This window comes from Heliconius melpomene, chromosome 12, assembly GCF_056956725.1.
Source record: "Heliconius melpomene rosina isolate 202511_hmr_F chromosome 12, ASM5695672v1, whole genome shotgun sequence".
Lineage (NCBI taxonomy): Eukaryota > Metazoa > Arthropoda > Insecta > Lepidoptera > Nymphalidae > Heliconius > Heliconius melpomene.
In genome coordinates this window covers 9,973,032-9,995,128 of record NC_140400.1, presented here as the reverse complement: position 1 = coordinate 9,995,128, position 22,097 = coordinate 9,973,032, and the positions used below count along the sequence as shown (strand labels likewise).

Below are 22,097 nucleotides of genomic sequence, written 5' to 3'. Positions count from 1 at the left end.
TTATAATCATAATAGGTAAGAGCGTAGGTAAATTTATATTTAATTTGAACTTTAATAAATGTTATATATTTAAAAATAGGCAATATAAATCATGCTTTACAATTCTATACTCTAATGGTGATATAGAGAAAATATATTGTCAATATATTCCATTTTTCGCTTTCGGTCCAAATTCCAGACATTACCCGTAGAGTTGTGAAACTAAAAGCTATGTCCTATTAATCTGACAAATCAAAACTTTGATACAATAACTAAGTAAAAAATAATGACATAAAAATCAATACAACTAATTCAAATCATTAAGCTAACAATTAATTACTCCCTAAATACTATATGCAGAACAGTAATTATATGTTAATCATTCTAATTAGCAAACTCAAGACATCATTCACTACTATTGCATGAGCGAATACTAAGTATCGGTGCTAGGAACTAGATCTCACTTTGCATAATCACCCATGTGGTCTTGTTGACAAGTTCCAATAGCGGTACTGATCCTTGAATATTATATGGAGAGCCTTATATGCGAGTACAGAATATTAGAGTTATATATATGCTGGATAGCAGAACTTACATTGCTTTAGAAACAACTATGATAACAGAATTTTATTATTCATGGTAAAAAAAGATTATTTATATAATAATTTCTTGTACTTACTATACACTTATCGTCTCATTTTTGTGTAAAAATGCCGGTATTTGACAAACCAATAAAAATGTTATAAATGGAATCTTTATATCGTCTACTATATTTCCGATAGACTCACATCATACACAAATATATGTATGTGGATGAACAGTTTCATAATTACATACATATACATACATAAGTGCTCCTCCATTATCATACATTCGATTCATACTATAAATAGCCCCCGTGTACTGATGGACAAACGAGATTATTTTGCATAATATCAATATTGTGTCGATAATCTTCTACATAGATCGGTAAGCAGAGAAAAGCCAGTGTTAAGGCACTTTGATTTTCACTATTCACCCTACTTCGAGAGACTGCCCATTCATTAGGTGGAAAAATTTAACGTACCAAATACTTTGAAAATAATCAAATAATCGAAATTTAATCAAATCATTCAAATTATCGAAACTACAAACCTTACGTCAACAGTGCCCGATAGCGCTACGTTACATATTATGTTGATACTATGTTTTAATTTTTTGTACAATACCGCGTAAATATTTTTTATGCCATATTTTAAAAATAGACTTAAATATAAAATAATATTTACGAGTAATTATAAAATTAATATATCGGCGAAATCGGTTATTTAATAGATGACAGTTGTCAAAGTCAAATGGCGGTCTCAAGAGTAGAATCTAAATCTCACCTATAGAATCTAAATGTTTTAAATGAAAACTCGTATGAAATAGGAGTGAATGCACTCTCTATTTCATAATACTGTACGACGAACTTTTCTGTTTGTATGTTTCATGACAGTTTCCATAGTAGCGCTATCCCCTATACCAAAGGGCAAACATTCATGTCAAATGTTACTTTAATTTTAGATAGACAATTATTTTTTCATTTAGATTATGGAATAGAGCGCACTATAAAACTTTATATTTTCAAATTTATATTTCATTGACATTGTTAATTTTCTTTATTTTGAAATGAGTATATAATAATACATACTAAGTAACTCAATTCAACAAAACAACCTAAAACAAAAAATAGCTAAACACCAAAAAATCATCCATTATCCATATTCACGACAGCAGCTATACCGTAACACACAGACAGACGAACAGTCGAACAGACAGGCGGGCGCGTGGCAAACAATTGTAGTAATTTCGCACGTACAAAAGGCGTATGGCGTTAGGCGAGCACTTAATTGCTTCATTACATATTCGTGGTTCTAACCGTACATACTGCCGTCAATTTATAGACTAATTGCATACGGTGTTGACGTTCGACTTGCCGCTTACGAAATTATGTCGGAGCCACAATTGACACGAAAATTCGATTGTGCCGGCTGATATTGATCCGGGGAGTCGTCGACTTGAGCGTGTGTTACATTTGTTATGTGATACTGTTTTTTTTTTTTTTGGTAAAATACTGACTCGTTCAGTCAGACTGTATTTCAGAGAATTATTTGGATATTTTGGATGAGGAATGAGATTTTTTTTCAGACTTGCTAAAATTGATAGAGAAGGCTAAAAATCTTGATTTTACTAATATTATAAATGTGAAAAATGATAGTGTGATAAGAATGTGTGACATTGCGGAAAGTGGAGATCAGAAAACTCTTAATGGGAACAGAGTGTCTTAACAGTTGTTCCCAGGTTCCCTCTTAAACCTAACCTAAACCTGAACCTCGTTACCTGAAACAATAACAAAATCTATTGTAAAAGAAAACAAAAACTTAAGGAAAAAACAAAATCTACGAAAAACAATAATCTCAAAATCAAAAACTCTGAAACCACTCCCAACATGGCGTACGTATTTAGTTTTATCAAGTACAAGAGTGCTTGCCACTTAGATGTATAGGTACCTACTGTGAAATGTGCAAAGGGCGCGGTATCATTGAGCCCTTATCTTGGAAGTTGGTTAAGGTAGGCATTTTACGATCCCTTTACAAGGTCTGATTATTCAACGTTTAGCAGATAAGTAGCTTATTAAAGATTTTATTTTTATTACTCTTGCCATGTTTAACGAGAGTTGTAAAACATGAATTACACGTATAAGTTATTGTAGCGTCGAACATTTTTCATAAAGATGGTTCTATCTTGTAATATTTTATTTTGCAAAGTTATCTACAGTCTATTGCATATACATATACAAAAAACGCGCTTCCCATTTCACACATTACTTTTCAGATGGCCTCTCGCTTCTTTGACCTATACAAGCAATTAGAACGACAAACAAATAAAAAAAAAACTTATAATACTACAATAGAATATTCCACAGTATTACAATAGTAATCTGATATTAAACTCTAAATCATATAAAAATCGCACAGATCCAATTACAGCAGCCGCCGACACTAGAGCAGCCATTCATTTAGTTAGGCGGAGCGTCAAAATGAATTATGGCACTTCATTATACCAAAGTGCTATCTTATAGTGGCTAAAAAGATCCCATTATACCGTCGAAACAGCCTCCCCGCCATTCATTAAGTTCAACAGTTGATTTTATTCAATTTAAATGAATCCGGATCTTTTGAAATTTCCCTTATTTTTTATGATAAAGAAGAAATATGAATATTATTTGTATAGATAGACAGACGACACAAAAATTAGTTCAATTTCTTTTAGATACCTGTGTGTACCTCTGGATTATTTTCTTTAGAACTCAGTATCGGTAAAAGGTATGGAAAGAATATATAAAATGATGGTTAATGCTAAGGTCAGATTAGGTTGAAAGAACCAAATTACATTTTTTCTTATAAATTCCACAAGAAACGTAGACGCGTTTAAGAATCCTGTAATGTAATAAGTTTGACGTATCTTATGTATGTGTTTATTCGTATTTACTTCTGTGCCAAAGCTCCTAAATGGATAACTAACTAATAAAAATAAAATTATTATATAAATATGAACCAATTTAATAACAATGCAATAGAACTTGCATAAACGAAAATTAAAGCGAAACATCAATTATCAAATTTACATCATAAACTTAAGGTAATATCTGTGGAACGCGCTACAGAGTGTAAAAAAGTTACTCCAAATTGCTGACTAGAAAATTGGATACTTAAAACAAGCTCATACCATAAAAGTTGTATACGACACTGACATGCACAGGAATAGAGACCGGATTTGTTGCCGAGATTGTATCTAAAATAGAATAGAATAAATTTATTAGTTGCAGAGTTCGAGCTGTGTTAGGGAATTATTCCGCCTTTGATTTTAGTGTAAAGTTAACCTGACTAGCCATTAGTAATTGAAATTGATTCTTATTTTCTATTTTTATATTGACGCAATATCTATTCATATTTACATATTTTTTTTAAGTTACTCTGGTTCGGATTGATAAATTATTTATCTGAATTCAACCAAATAACCAAAAGATTGGCAAAAATTACACAGGCACAAGTGTTATCAATACTTTTTGTTGCCTTAAATTTTAAATTTATAGAAAAAAATATTGTTAACGTTAAAGAAAAATAAGTTAAAGACCATACATTATTATTGAACAAGTTATATACATCTGGTAAAAGTAAATCAAAATAAAATATATTTTATTACGGTAAAATAATTGAACAAAATAAACATTTCCTAGAAATCATTAGCCACTCAAAGGTTTCCCTTTTAACAAAACAAAATGTAATAATACTTTCAACCTCCAGATTTGCTATCAATTATGTAGCCTCATCCTTTTATTGGGAAAAGGCTTAATTTCGTAATGTGACCCACGCAACTCCCGACTTACATTGATACGAAAAATGATAGGGGTAAGTAAAAGATGTTGTTACTTTGAGAAACCCCAATTTCTTCTAAATACTGATTATAGATACCCTCCAAAAATGAGTAGGAACATTATATTAATTTGTATTACAATATAACAATTAGAAATTTATTATTACCGTAGACGTATAAATAAATTTCTGCAGAAAATCAGTAATATGATATCTAATTACCGAAATTTTTACTTCCTCTCTTAGGTGTATGGAAAACGCTAGAATAACAAATTAAAACTCATGTTTTTTATTTTTTTTTCCTCATTTCTATTTATCATCACGCATCTCCGCCACTCTATGCGAAAAGCAAGGACAGATATTCATCTCCTTTTTTAGGTCTATCTACTCCAATGAAGCCAAAAAAAAAAAAGCCAAGTTAGCTCAACAAAATCGCTGAATTTCAATAATTTAAATTGTAGCAAAATTCAAATTAATCATGCACTTTTCTAAACTATTATCACCAATTGCTTGTTTGTTATCATTGCCGCATTTTTTATTACTAAAACAAGAAAATGAAAATAATTAAAGCCTAGTGATCATCGAACTCACAATCATCGCATTTAAAGGTCTCTTATTGCCCCACCTTATTATAATATCATGTCCTCAAACTAAAATACAAACACATTGTAAAGTCCTTTAAGTTCGATTAACTCTCACCATATACAATATACAAACAGATGATGATGTTTGTTCAGTCAATATGCTAATGACCCGGCCCGTAGGTAGGTACACCAAGATAAACCAGCTAATACTGCTATACACCTACATAGTAAATTGATCGTACTTAAGTTCTAGAGTAGTTAAGCAAGCATTAAGCACCTAGGGGCACTTGAAATGTGATGACACAAGAATGCAATCGATTAGCGCTATCAAAGCTAGTGCACATAACTTACTTGAGTAAATTGTTTGTTTTAAGGGTTTTACAAGTGTTCTATATATATATTTTCATAGAAGCTCTCGTGGCGGAGCAGCACAGCATCTGATTGTAAATTTGACGGTTATAGGTTCGACTACCACTCAGGAGAATGAACTATATTAATTTCCTTGAGTTGGTAACAAAACAATACACGGCGTTGGGTTCTCTACCTCTCGACTCTAAAACTTGACGAAAAATGGAGAACCGAGTTTCTTAACATTACATTCCCTCAGTGTACCCCGCTATATACCTACGAGGTAAGTACAGCGTCAAACTGAAACTAAAAACACAATTATACACAAAAAATATAAACGTACCAAACTACGAATCACATATAACAAAACATAAATACTCCACAAGAATCACTCATTCCATTCTATAAAACGCAGTCGAGACGATATCCCATAACAAGTTTGCGATAGTGATCTACAAAAACAAAACGAGGTCAGGCAATACACCAATATAGCTCGCTATTTGCGGTTTTGAATTCGAAAGAGCATTTTAAATCCACCTCCTATTTGCCTTTATAATGTTTCAGACCGTATACGAGTAGTTTCAAGTTTCAATGAATTGTTTTATTATACGCCCGAAGCTTTTACTGGTGACATCTGTAATTATATTAAACATAAAAGTCATAACATCACTAAAAAACTATAGAACTTTTCTTTTCAATATGCCAGACCAAAGTCTGTTTCTAAAAAACAGTAATTGTATACAAAATTCAATGTTAATAATAAAAAGTGTATATCTGTTCTTAAATAAATTTCTTTTCTATTGTAGATAATTAAAACAGCATTTAGTTTTGTTATAGTCCATTTTTTTTTAACTTCACGCTGTATCCCTCTCTAAGCATGGTAGGCAGAGGGTACCTGGGAACCTAGTGTTTAAGGCATTCCGTTCTCATTAAGACACTTCCGTTCCCCACTCTTCGCTGAATTCTTGAGACATTGTTGAGTGTCGAAACTCAACACCGCGCTATGCCTTGTCACCAGAGCGATGAAATGAAAATATTAAATATTTCATTACGACGAGTGAAAATCCAATCCACAACCACCGTGTTTACAGTCGCACGCTTATACCTCTACGCCATAACGACCTCAACCATTATTTAAACCACAGACCAAAATATACAATTTTTCACATTTATAATTAAAGCTTTACATATGATAAAGGTTATATTTAAACAATCTAATATATATCACACAACTAACCAAAGGCTTTTAATGAAATATTTAATACTAGAGCAGGTCGGTATGAACATTATAAATCGCTTTAAAATCATGAATAATTTCTATTTAGGCGACGAAAGGTTTTTAAAAATTTTAATCGCTCTTTTTGGGGAATTAAATTTCAATTTATATTCATATTGGCAGTACAAATCGGATGCACTGACGCGGCGGCCCTAAATATATTCGGTTCATTCAATTATTGGTTTTCGTTGATTACTTGTGGTTTTACGATTTTTTAATCATTTTCCATTATACACATTGGCTTAAATCCAGCAAATAATCGACAATGTTTACTTTTTGATATTTTAAAATTACTAAAAAAAAACTATTTTCCATGTGCAATTATTATTATTAACAGAAAGTGAAGTCAGTCGCAGCGCGTCAACGGCATATATGCCTATTTTACTAATTTTCAACTAACAAATGGTTTAAATTGAACAAATGAAATTTTATTTTTAAAAAACACCAATCCTATTTGCAAGTTTGAAAAGAATGCAACCATTCCGTGCCTACATTTGCATATCATTATCACATGATGAGATAACAATATGTTATTCCAGCATTTTTCGTGAGCTCTCCACTCGGTGCGGCAAGTTAGGAACTCGACGCTATGATTGCATTAACGCTCTTACCAACTTTATCCATTTGCTTTGTTTACACTCGAGTGTACGGTTTTCGCGGGATTTTAACTGAAATTTCGTTTTCGCATCCTAATAGGGTTTTATGTGAAACTATATTTTAATGTTAGTAAAAAGAAATAAATTAGGCTTACCGTATTTACCTACTTACATCTTTTAGGAATTTTATCCGTAATATAAATTTCACTTCACTGTGCCAACTATAGTTTACATTAACACCTGCACTTAAATCCGTTGTGCTATTCAACAATAAATTATTTTATTTTATAAATTAAGAAAGAAAATTGTAAATTTTATGAGATGTATAATCTCTAGTCACAAAGGTATTACAGGTATAAAAACGGTTATCTCTGTTCTGCAAATATATGAATTTAATCTACAGACTTCGTATACCTATGTATGACTTACTCTGATTTATGTGTCACAAAATTATATATTATTTATCTTAGAGGCCGGTCATAGGTCACGGCGCAGAGGCACAAGTGTGGGTTCGATTCCCACTCGAGGAAATGAAATATTTAATATTCTCACTCTCTGGCTTACAGACATTTATATACGCGGTTTGATCCACTTCTATAAATTTCGATTCGATTGTAGACAAAACTCATCATTGAGGTCCGCCTATCAATTTGCAATGTCTTCTAAATTGGGTGTAAGGTGGAGAACGGAGTGTCTTTACACTGGGTTTTCTCTGCCTGAAGCAATAAAATTGCACCAAAGAATATTAATATTCTTGTATAATTATTCTCATTTTAAACATTGTAGGTATAATAAGAAAATTTTCTTAGTCCGTTGACTGTATAATTAAGTTATCCTTAGCAAAGAGAAACGAGTCGTTAGTTAATAAATAATTTTATTGTTTCATTAATTCGAAACACCGCCCGTTGTTAGCTTCACCTAGAGATAGGGTAAAGTACGCTCTAAATTGTTTCAAGGCAATTAGTAAGCATACTAAAGTGAAAATGTTTTTCCCATGTGGCTACAATATATTTATTACTTAGTAATATTACTTAACAGACAGAACGGAAATTAAATATATATTAAACTAGCGGCCCGCTTGCGGTTTCACCCGCGTGAACTGTTATTATTAATTTCTGTCTCCATGACTACGTCCTAGTGACGTCTATGCAACATTTGAGACTCCTAGCATTTGTAGTAACGAAGTTTCATACAAATTTTCGACCCCAAAAATAACCCCTTAGAAATCGAATATTGCAAATTCCCGTCTTAGCGAGCACCTACGTCCTGTAAGTAGCTCTTATGCAAAATTTGAGATTCCTAGCACTTGTAGTTTCTGAGATTTCGTGATGAGTGAGTGACCTTTCGATTTTATATATATAGATACATATAATGTATGTATATATACTTTCTTCGTCGCTCGAGGCTTTATATGGCAAGATAGAGGGGATAAGATAGAGGGAACAGAGCGAGTTTAAGTAAGTTATTAACTTATTATTATTTATCATCTAGATGAATAGTCTTAACAGACGGACGGACTGTCAGCAAAGTGATCCTATAAAGGTTAAATTTTCAAAGTAGCGGGCGAAGCCGCGCGGGGGCCGCTAGCTACATATACAATATACATATTAAGCAATGTTAATTGTGTAAAACTCCCTTACACTTAACCTCATATTCATCAGGCTACGTTAATGAAAAGCAAATAAAGAGATATGACTATTACGTTATATACATTATATACCTGCCAGTTTTATCTCGGAAACGATCAAACATTACGATCCCATTGCACACAAAACATTTTCATATCGCTATAAATAACGCCCTTTTGCCATATATACCTAGTAGGTATATATTACCTACCTTTATTTGTATATCTATATATATTGAAATATATTAGATATCGAAATCGCATTAACTTGTGGTGGCTGTCGGTTTTCTTTAACGGGATTAAATATATTGCAGAATTTATATTGAAAAAAATTACCTTTTGTTACAACCATATATTTTGATTAGGCATACAAAATCTCTTAGGATTACGGTTACAACAAAATTATAGCAAAAATATCTTGAATTGAATGAAGAACCAACTTTGCAATTAAAGAAAAATTCAAATCAATCTACTATATGTATTTAATTAATCATACAACTATAATAAAGGAGAAGGAGACCGTCGGGACGCAGGAACACATGCGTGTAGGAACACATACGACTGTAAACGCGAAGATTGTAGGTTCGATTCCTCCTGGGGGGAATAAAATATTTAATATTTTAATTTCCATTTCTAAATAAGAAAGCAAAAATCTTTCTATCCATAATAAGTTACACAATTTAAAAAACATAATAACAAAAATTATAAATGAACAATCGTTCACTCATTAAGCAATATAAAATGTGCTCCACTTTTTACGGCTGTCACCCATACGAAAAGCTCTTATGATATTTTATGATGGCTTTATAGTTGATTCGTGTGCAGAATCCGTAATTTGTAATTAAAAACGAACAAAACGTCGGGCCTTGGGGCGTGCTCGGCCTGCATGCAAAAACCTTTTTGAAAGATGGTCCCTCGGCATTATTTATAGCTTTTAGCTAGAAAATGTACCCTCGAAAACAAGACGTTCACCATGTAATGTGGACTGGACAAAATTTTGGTCCATTGTCGGCGGCTTCTTGCTCCCTAAAATATTGTTAAAGTCTCTAATTAAAGTGCCATTGAATTATTTCCCGCGGTGGTATTCGATGAATTTTGTTGGTAGACTTTTGGGGCTGGAGAGACGTAATTTAAGCTTTATTATGGTTTTATTGCTTAGATTCCGTACGAGATGAATCATTACAACGCTATGTTAATATAAAGAATGATACATTTTTGATGAAGATTGACGGACTGTTAAAACAAACACTTGAGAATAGATGTGACTAGCGGTAGACAAAATTGTTAATAGAAAAACGTACAAAAAATCTACAGCATATTGAATTCTTTAATATGAAAAAAATATATATTCTATAGTGTTTAATGCATGCTATAAGCAGTTTCACGGTTTTTCCCGCACGGTTGTTCCCGCAAATTAGGAAGAGAGCACCTATTGTTAAGATACTCCGTCGAATTTCTAAAACTCCGAGTCTACCACAAAAATGAGAATAAATTTGATATAAGTATTCCACGAGTGAGGAGAGCAAAAAAGTTTAAATAAACTACCTATAGAAATCAAGATAATATTTTCAATATTATCGATGTACGTACTTTGTACGTCTTAGGAGACGAGTTTTTTGATCCTTGAAAATGCAGTTTAAATTTTTTATACATTAAACAAACAACAACAAAAAAAGTGTCAACAATAATTAAGTCTCTTGATTCCACTGTGTGGAACTGTATAACTTATACGTTTGCGTCACTATAAATTGGTGACCACATTTTATCGAAATGTGCTTTGAATTTGTCCAATGAAACCGAGCTATTTGTTAACACCATTGTTACTTGCACATGAAATTGGCAGCAAGCCATAGCATTGAGTATTTACTTTTTATATTGTTTTTTTAGAAAATAAGGGCAAGTATAGGCCGTCGTGGCGTGTGGCACAAGTGTGCGACTGTAAGCACGGTGGTTGCGTATTCGATTCCAACCCGGGTAATTGAAATATATAAGTATTTTTTCATTTTCTCGCTCTGGCGAGAAAAAATCTGGCGAAAGGCGTAGAACGGTGTGTCTTGAGATCAGGTAGGTAAAGTTTTTTAATATTTAATAATATATAATCTATATATATAAAAGGACTTGTCCTCACTAACTGAGGTAAGACGCACGCACAGCCGTAACCGCTGATGGTAGAAACGTGAAATTTGGACAAAAGTTTACTTTCATAATCTGGACATCCACTAAGGGATTTTGAAAAATTTTAACCCTAAAGGGGTGAAATAGGGGTTCAAAGTTTGTATGGAAAAAAAATTAAATCAGCACCGATTTTTATAAAATTTGAAATTTAGATTTTTAAAAGTATTTCATTGAACACGTGTTTCATCGTTTTCTAGAATTCACCCCCTAAGAGTGCAAATAAGGGGTTGAAAGTTTGTATGGGAAAATTCTTTAATCGCCACCGATTTTTATAAAATTTGGTATTTAGACTCTTAAAACTATTTAATTGAACATATGTTTCATGGTTTTCTAGAACTCACCCTATAAGAGTGCAAATAAGGGGTTGAAAGTTTGTATGGAAAAATCTTTAAATCGCCACCGATTTTTATAAAATTTGAAATTTAGACTCTTAAAAATATTTCATTTAACACATGTTTCATGGGTTATTAGAATTCACCCTTAGTGTTAACATAAAAAATTGCATATTAGCGGAATTGCATAATTGCAATGATAGATAAATAAGGCGATTCGTGTTAAAGAAAACTTTAAAGCGCCCCATTACTTATTATACCTATAAATATTAAAATTGGAAAAATAAATTTAAATTTTGTTTTAATTTTTAAATGTGAAAATGCGAATTATGTCAGTGAAAGGATGAACTTACGGTATATTTAATTTTAGTTAAGCAACTTTGATGAGTAAAATGATCATTGAATCGATCGATGATTTTGCCTTGTAAGTTTAACTTTAGGGTTATACAATTAAATATTTACGAACTACATGTTGTTTTAAGCTTATATAATAATTGAGAGAGAATCTCCTTAGTAGGTAATATAAAATTTGCAAAACTCATCTAAACAACTAACACGGCGGAACAAGAATACATTACGTAGTAGAGTGTTAAGTTTCATGCTTACGAGTATGTTAATGAAAATAAAACATTATTTATCATCCTCGAATTAAGAATAATATGTAACATTGTATCCATTAGCTATCAAGCGTTTAACGATGAACAGAAAGGCAATCGACTGATTTAATTACATCATCTTATTCACGGTATATTCGTATTCATATACCGTGCTGAGAAAATATTAAGAAAAATCTAAAAAAATACATTTGAATATATGTGAGCATATTCATTTTATTTTTGTTTATTTTGTAAAATTATGTGTGTGAAAGATAATTAATTACTTTACCTGAGATGCCTATTTACTTTGGTAGATATGTCAGGTACTTTATATATAAGTATATTTGTATTTCATAACTTCGTAGACAATGCTAAATAGAGCTAATTATGGTTGGAATACATTTACTAGGTGAACAGAAATTACACTAACCTAGGTCCTATATTATTCTATGTAATTAATAGTTATGTATGTATACTATATGTAAAATAATATGTCTTTCATTGTTATTTATTTACGTCTTTCATATAATTTCTCTCTCTCTCATTGATGCTGTTGAGTGACCGAACTCAACGCGTTTTGCCTCGACACCAGAGCGAAGAAATGGAAATATAAACATAAATAAATATTTTACTTCCTCGAGTGGGTATCGAACCCACAACCGTCGCGTTACAGTCACACCCTTGTGCCGCTACGCCACGACGGCTTAATTATTATTTAATTACAAAACCCTCAATATTATTGTAAATTTAAATAAAGCTGTCCTTTAAAGAAAGTAGATATTAAGTTATCAAAACAGTTGATATCAATAGTGCCGTAATGAGTGAAAAAAAAAATTGTTTTAAACAACATGTATGCAATATGTCTGTTTTTGTGTGTATTTTTATTAATGTTTACTTACAAAATTCAATCATAAGCATGTGTTTCATGTAATTCTTTCGATTTTTATTCTATTTTATAACCTTATAACATACCTACACTGCTGCGGTTAAGCAAAAAATAACAAATCTTACCTTTTTATCCAATTAAAAGCTTATATGTTCATTAATTCGTCTTCACTCAGCCACATTTACTTTAAAAGAAGTAATACACAACTCTATTTTTATAGGAATTCAATAAAAAATATCCAACTATTAAATGTAAACACTGCCGAACTAAACAAAATATTTATTATACGAAACGAATAAAAGTCACTTTTCTTCAGAATACATTTTACACAGCCTATTGGAAAAAATATGCAATGAGAATATGTTCGCGAAATTAGTTTAAAACATTATATTTAGGCCAAAACAAGACGAAACACATAACCTCGTAGGGATATTGTCAAAACTGTCATTTGTTTGACGCCATTGTTCCCGCGCATGCGGATTTCAATTTTTTTTATTGCGCATGAACTAACTAGTGTCTTTTTAAAAAACTAAATTTACAAAAATATTTGTTTTTTTCTTTATCGACTAATTGATAGTGTTTATATATTTTATGAAAAATATATATGTTTAACATATAGATACATTTATACACAAATAATAATGTGCACATTTTTTAACTTCACGATGTGTCCAGGACATATCAGGGTAGGTAGAGGGAACTATGAACCTGGTGTAACGACACTCTGCTGCCATTAAGATACTTCCGTTCTCCATTTTTTTCCAAATTTAAGAGACAAATAAATATTTATATACATTTTTGAATTACGGACCTTTGCATCATTACCAGAGCGAGGAAATATATTAAATAAGTATTTCATTTCAACATATTATATGAATTTCTCGAGTGTGAATCGTATCTACAACCTTTCGCATTTACCAGTTGCATTTTGCCCTGCGCGAATGGCCTTTGTATTTGTTGTTAGTTCTGTTAAATGAAATCTTATATAATAAAAATATAGATAAGGAATTTTGAACTAATTTTACCATATAAAATTTTCCGTAAAGTAAAATTAAAGCGTACCTGCATAGAAATTAATGTAACAATAACCAAAGTTCATCGTTTCCGAGGTAATCACGGAAGGTGACTTACGGCGCAACTTTGCTCCAGCTAAGTGATGATGTACATCTCAAAGTTTAATTAAATTTTTAACGAATGGCCTCGGGTTAACGTGTTATGATAATGTTGCAAATTAAAAAACGAAACTTGCATAAAGTTTTTATAAGAATTATTTATTAGAAAACTTTTGTATACTTATAATATAACTGTTATTTGATGATATTAAATCCATCCATCAGCCTTTTAAGGTCCACTGCTGGACATAGGCCTCCCCCAATGCTCGCCACTCTGTCCGGTCCTGCGCCCTTTGAATCCAGCGGGTTCCCGCTGTCTTCTTAAGGTCGTCGGTCCACCTGGTTGGAGGGCGGCCTGTACTCCTTTTGCCGAGACGTGGTCGCCATTCGAGGACCTTTCGATATTAAATATGTTGTGGAAAACAAATAATCTGCCCGCAGTTTTGGTGGTATCTTCATACATTGTCGGTTAAAACTTGTTGAGTATTTGAGGTACTGAAGTAATACTTTCTGTAATAAAACTACTACAACTAACTTTCATCGGAATCAACGGAAACGTACGTAATAGTATTCATCAAACAAAATGTAATATGAAATACCACTTCAAACTTTCACAAAGCTTACAAGAAATGTCTTGTATTCTTTAACAGCTTGAAAAGTCCTTTGAACGAATTTTACCAAGTGAGCAATTTTATATTACTCTTTCTAGTATGAATTAAATGGTTTTTTACTCTAGGTGTTCACGAGGAGTACATGAGTATAAGTATAGTATAAGGCTTTTATAAAATACCATATAAATATATTATATAGAAAGTAAAATGATTCCCTAAGAGATAAGAAATGATAATAATTTTACATCTAATGAAACATAGAAATGTATGACAGATAAACTACCAATATAATAGAAATATAATACACAAACTATTACAGTCTAATAGCTTATTTGACAGATATTCTATTACTAGTGGATCCGAACGCGGTTACGCCCGCTTGAACTATACGAATATTTATTAAATATATTTATGAAATTATTTTCAGTTTTCATCAATAGAGAGATGCGTTAAGCAAGCTCATTTTGGGTGACGATTTCTAACAACAAACTTTGCAAATCGTTGCTTAGCAACGGTCGCATAGCGACGGTTGTTATTAACATGGCGGAATAAATTGCATGACAAATCAATAAGTATTTTAATATATTGGTATATATCAAAAATATTACAAATATGAAAAAAAACGTATCCTATGTTCATCCCGAGACCCTCAAGTATCTCTATATGAGTATTTTATCACAATTAAATTACCGGTTTTCCCCTGATTGCGTCAAAGAGAGACAGACAGACAAAGTTACTTTCGAATTTATAATATAGCAAATTAGGCGTTTTCAATCAACCCACACAATATTAATGCGAAGATAAAAAAATACTCGTGGGCCAAATAGGTTACTAGTTGATAAGGTTGACAGGTTTCTAAGGGCGTAAAAAAAAAGAAAATCGATAAAATAATATTTTTCGTAGTATTCTGATTGTCCTTTGAATAAAAAATATTTTAATTGCCTTCTAATTTGAACGAAGCCAGAATAAATTGCTTAAAGTTATTACTAAGTTAATAACTAACTAATTACTACGCTTGTAGGTACCCATATCTTACCTACTAAGGATTCTAAACATCTAAAATGTGATTAATATTAAATGGAATAGGCGTTGAGTGTATCGCAAACACGGTTTTCGATTTGCAACCGTCGCGTCGTGTACGTTTCGCTTTCGTGTACAACTCACGTGTTATATTGCTTCGTATAAATGCATACGGTGCCACCATGTTACTACGGTTACCTATCAAAATTAAGTTATTATAACTTAATATGGTATTTAGATGTCTTATAATATGAGCATACGATGGATTTGGCACCGTATGTATACCTTAAGTAATTTTTTAACACTGATTCATTTTAAACGTTCCACACCTTTTACGGTAAAAAAGACCCAAACAAGATCACTTTTTTGTCCATTAAATACACATTCAGCTTCACGCTGTATCCCGCACACCACAGGGAAGGCAGAGGGAACCCAGTTTTAAGGCACTTCGATTACCCACTGAACTGAACACCACGCTTTCCCTCGACACCAGAGCGAAGAAATTAAAATATATATTTAATTTTCTTGAGTGGAATCGAAGCCACAACCAGTGGCGTTTTGACACTTTGTGCCTCTGCGCCATGATTGACCTGAAATAAACATAATAATAAATTAGTAGGTACTCTTAAATTTATCAATAATTTTTAAACATTCAAATCGAGTTGTAATAGTAAACACCATGGAATTACGAATGAGACGGCAAGTGTGAAATTGCACTAGTATGACTTCGCATGGACACGTCTTTAATAAGAAACACATCTGGTTCTATATGTACCAGTATATCTATAATTTTAACGAATGCATAATAAATTATATTAAATTTAGATACACGTTTAATATAAACTAATTATGTATATACCAGTTCATTATTTAAACTAAATAAAGCACCATAATTATTCCCTTGCTGCACCCCAACTTAATTATAATTGATTGGATTATAATATTGAAATTATTGTCATTTCTCCACACTGGCAAAATAAAAACGGTCGTAGAGTTAAAATTAGGTTACCTTTTGACTTGGCTATGTTTTATCTATATAGTCTAGCTATAGCCTAGCTATAAGTTGATGGTATGGTATAGGCTGGGATTACACTAACTTATAAATATAACAAAGAATGTACGTAAAATAATTGTAGAGTCAAATTTAGAGCTTGAATTTTATCCCGAGTGAACACAGAACTCGGCACTCATATTGATACTCATTGTTTTGTCGATGAAATCGAGAACAACGCATTGCTTAACATTTAACTTGGCTCTTGTTTCACATTTATATTTTTGATGGGATAACTATCCTAATGACATTTTAAAATATGGGTAATATTTGTTACTACGTAAATAAAAAAGGCCTTCGTGGCGTAAAGGAAAATTAAATTACAAATTTTAGTTACATCGTTTCTACACACATTCGTATGAAATGTTATTTCTAGACATGTTCCGTTCTTGGAAATGAAGGAAATGGATTGAACGAAAGGCAATTTTACATACATTTCCTTTTATCGGTGTAAAAGATAATTTTTAACAGACGAAAAAACTGGAGGAGGTTTCTCGTGTGTATTTTTTTTATATTTTTAAAGTATACGTGTGTTTTAAAGTATACGTGTCACGTCACTAGTAGTTCTGTTCTGATAATTTTATTTTTACCACAAAAGTGGTTTTATATAAATTTTGAAAAATTTATCCATTTCGTTGCTCTAGCAATACAAATCGTGGTGTTAAGTTCCGCCACTCAAAAAGCAGAGACTCAAAATATTGGAAAGAAATTTGTTTATAAGTAATGAATTATAAATTCGTAAAGAGCGTAAAACTATTTGAGAATATATGCTAAAATATCACAAATTTGTAACCTTAAACAAAACATTTTTAGGCACATTTTCCTGTCCCACTGTGTTCTCTGTATTTTAAACAAATATTTTTAATTATTATTTATTACATAATTTGGATCGTAATTAGCCATTGAGATGATTTATATAACTCGTTGCTTGTTGATTTTGGAATGATGTTTACATCTCTCTCCCACATCCCGTGAATAAACAGTCCTTTGATGCAATGAAACCGTTGAGTCCGAATATTTACCCTCTACTATGCTTTAACAGAAAATAAACGTATATTTATTTTATAATAATTTATTAATCTGAATAAACTAATATATTTTTTTCCATAAATTTTCCTTTTTAACATACGATTAGGGAAAAGCGGAAAAATTATATAAAAATTGTAGCTTTGATACTCCCACGTAAGAGGATAGAAACGTCTAATTGGAATGAAAATGGAAGGCGTGAATAAATATGGTAACATATGTACAATATCCATATATGCGTATATGAATATGATAACTAATAAAAAAGCAATGTCGTTTTTCCTGCATGGCAGAGTACGCACAGAGAACACAGGGTAAAGAAACTTCACATTTTTCGCCCAAATTTGCAAGACAAGAGTGGCGGCACTTAACGCTACGGTTTATTTATCGGAGTGGTAATAAGATATGTGCTAAATAAAAGAAAGAAGTAAATAATTGATAAATAATATAATTAACTCTTTACAACAGAAGCTATAGTCGGAAGCCACGCTTGTTAAATCTTCGCTAGAGAAATAACTTAGTTAACTTCACGCCGTATCCATAGCGGAGTAGTCAGAGAGAACGAGCGCGAAACGCTACGGTCTCTCCATACCTTTTTCGCCTCGTCCACTGTCATCAACATGTCACTTCTTCATACATGTCCTCCGGAGGTTCCTCATACTTTTTACGCGACCTTCCTCCAGTATCTTTTATACTGTGTTTTCGAAGATCAACCGAGGTCTCCCCCTACCTCTCTTCTTACAGCTCACTTTTCCATCTTAAATCTTTTTTGCCACTCTTTCATCACTTCTTCATTCTCGCCTATTACAGCTAGTACGTGATATTCTGTGTATCTCTTCACTGCGGATTTGATCAGCTTAGCAGACTCCGCATATCCTTCGAAGAGATCTCATCATCATGACTGTATCTAGTGTAGGTACATAAAATTTATACAAGTCGTTTTTATATTTGATTTATAACACATACATAATACTTAATGAAAACAGCAAATAAAGCAAATAAAAACAGTAATTCCCGACTGTTTTCGGCAACTTCGTTATTAATTCCGTAATGGTGACATTGCGTGACATTTACACTTAATTTTTTAACAAATATAAATTATTTCATTTTGAGAAGTAGAAACTGTACTTGTTATATAGTTGTATGTATAGACATTTAATAAAAGCAATAATTAAAAAAAATATTCCTTTTATGGTACTGGAAGACTTTATAGCTAAATCTAGACAGTTCTAGATTTAGCTGAAAAGTCTAGCCTAACTTCAGTAAGTTAGGCTCTTCGTATTAAAGTTTCGTTAGTAGTTGTGGCTAAAAAGAGTTTAATGCGTACTAGTCAATTTTTATTGACTATTCCTCTTAGAAAAGCTCATAATAATCTGCGATGTTTAATAATAATATTTTATTAGCTTCGAGGCGAGCAGGGTGGGAAATGAAAATGTTATAATAAATAATTCCTTCCCTCTTGTGGGAATCGAACCCACAACTATTGCTTATATATATAATCATATATCATCTCATATTTTATTATAGGATTATTTATTTCATTTTTAAGCGTGGCACTGCTAAAAAATGTTCGAATGTATATTAGTTCTGGATTCAATTCTTATTCAATTTTAGACTGACAGAGCAGCAATCTGTGAACTAAGAGTCGACCACTACATAAGAACAAGACAAGCATGCAAGCATTCACTAAATATTTTATTTTTAAAAAATTATTTAATAATAAATTTGATCGATCTAATCTAATTCTATAATAGATCAATAAATTAAATAATAATTGATCAATATTAAGTGAAAGTAAAAGTAAAAACAACAAATATAAATTGGTAAGAAATTTTATTGCTTCATCACAAACGCGACTAGAGGTAAAGTAACAAATATATGGCAGTGTTTAGAGATATTACATATTCTATATACTAAATTTAGTTCCTGATGGCCTCAACCTTGGGTGGGTGGCTTCTGATGTACTCGAGGGCCCTGACGATGTAGTCTGGGATTGGCACGGGGGTGGGGAGATGGCTTCCCTGTGAAAAGTAATATGGATTTTAGTATTTTTTTCATGTTTTCTCTAATTTAAGGTAACATACTTTCGGTTGTATAGTTTACTAATTTAGCCTATTTAAATATTTATTAAAATATCTAGCAATAAGTTAAAATTAAAAGTCGAAGCTAAAAATGCTAAATAAGCACTTCAGCTATAAAAATCTAAATAATAAAGAAGTGTTGATAATTTACAAAGAAAATGGTAAATAACTTGATTGACAAGAAGGCCGCAAGCTCGTATAAGGTAAGAAATTAAAATATGATTAATCACTTTCCGGCCATTCTTCAAAGGTCCTTTAGCTACGTAATGTTGTTTTAATAAGTTGCTACATAAATTACGAGTGCATCATTTGACCCAGATGGAATGTCGTAGTTTCATTTGCACAAGAGGCGTGGGTTCACATTTAAATACCTAGTGAATATATTACTCAAGATGTTATCAGAATGTTCTAAATGTATAATATAAAGTTACATAGTATTAAAGTTGTTTTTAGATATAAAACGTGAAATTAGTAATTTTAGATATTTACCTCAGGTTGGTATCCCAATTCGTTGGCAACGTATCTGACTTCGTATCTTTGACCATCAGGGCCGGAGTAGGCATTGCCACCTTGAACTTCGATAGCTTCGTCCTCCTATTAAAAAATATAAGCCACAATTATATTTTACTTTCAATAAGAATATACATTTTTTTAAATAATACAAGGTTTTATGTGATGACGCAGTTATACTGTGCTAGAAGGATATTTTTTTTAATATTTCATGATACATTTTGACCTTGTGGTAAGCCACCAAGGTTCCCTATATTAATTTATGCACATATTTCGACAACAGGTTCATCTGCTTAATAAATGTCATTTATACTGACCTCGAAGATGTACCTGGTTAGTAATTTATTCTTCCTTTTGACTTTACAGTCATTAATATACGATTTTTATCGATATTAGTAATACACATTCGAATATTATTAACTAAGAGCTGGTATTACAACAGCTTTAATTATCATAATATTTAGAGCTATTGAAATATTCTCATAATTTAATGTAAGTATTTGACATTATATATATTTTCTCAAATCATTGATTTTGCTAAAGTAATAATATTAATTTTGGGCTTCATTCTAAAAATGATTTCTAATATAATATGTAGAAAAACACACTTAGTATTTTTTACGTCAAATCGAATGGAATCAATCGAATATTAAATTTTATCTTAATAACCTACTTCAAAAAAGGAGGAGGTTCTATTTCAACTACTATATATGTCCCTCAATTTCCATGTTATTTGTGAGTTAGGTGAGTTGATTTTAAAATTTATTTTCTTATTTTTGTGTTTTTAACACTTACGCGGCCAGCGTTCTTCAAGACTCCGCTTTCTTGGGCGTTGATTCCATTGCTGGTTTCAAAGGCGAATTGGTATTGGTCGGGGAGGACGTCAGCGTCTTGCCTTACGATGACCGCATCAGCGTCAGCGGAGCGGAGGTGGGCGACGTCAGCGGCAGCGACGGCCACAAGGGCGAGGATTGCTACGAAGGATTTCTGTGGGAACATAATTTTATGTTTTTTTTTACTTTCTGGTAACAAGACAAAGCAGGGCGCTGAGTTCCGCCACTCAACAGGCGATGCCTCGAGAATTCGGGGGAAAATGAGAACGAAAGTATCTTAATGGGAACGGATTACACTGGATTCCCATGTTCCCTTTTTCTACCCCACTATGTAAGGGATACACATTAAAGCTAAAAAAATATATTAAATATAAGGACACCATTATTATCATTTATAAAAAGTTTACAAGATAATTATTTCAAACTACGCATGTTAAATACTTCTAAAGGCACGAATGTCCTTATATGGAGTTTGAATATATATAATATATATTATATTATATATAATATCGTGAAGCTATATTCCTACTCACCATGTTGTGTCAAAGTTAACAGACGATGTGTAACTGTGATTATAAAATAATCGCCTCGCGTTTTATACCCGTTGAAATCATTCGATTATGGTTCTATGTATCGGCATTTGCATTATTTTGCAACAAAGATGCTGATCTTCAATATGATTTGGTTTTTTTTACAAGGTGAACGTGATTTGTTGGTTTTACATGGAGAACGGTGGATTTTTAATAAATTATAATAGTAGGTGATAGCTGTTGGTACTATTATTCATTCTAAAAATCGTTCCGCCACTCAACACGTAATGCCTCCAGAATTTTGCGGAAATTCGGGAGCGGAGTGTCATAACACTAGGTCCCCTCTGTCAACTCTGTTGAGTGCGAGATTCAGCACGCAGCTGAAAAAAATAATAATAGGTAGGCATATTTATGAAATTAGTTTTAAAGGAACTTCAATTGTACGAATAAGCTCTAGTTAGTTCTTTGATCAATTAGACAATCGATAGATAGAAGATATAGGACGAAAGCTTAAATAAATTAAGAAA

The 22,097-nt window shown here is 32.0% G+C and overlaps 1 protein-coding gene across 1 annotated transcript; it reads right to left on the bottom strand.

Moving 5' to 3' along the window:
• Positions 1-19,432: 19,432 nt before the first annotated feature.
• LOC146533811 (cuticle protein CP14.6-like) lies at positions 19,433-21,725 on the bottom strand. Its single transcript, XM_085194335.1, has 4 exons — positions 21,574-21,725; positions 21,003-21,194; positions 20,187-20,291; positions 19,433-19,637 (listed from the first exon to the last, which is right to left on the bottom strand). The coding sequence occupies exons 1-4, from the start codon at positions 21,574-21,576 to the stop codon at positions 19,536-19,538; spliced, it is 402 nt and encodes a 133-aa protein (XP_085050461.1). The 5' UTR covers positions 21,577-21,725; the 3' UTR covers positions 19,433-19,535.
• Positions 21,726-22,097: the final 372 nt, after the last annotated feature.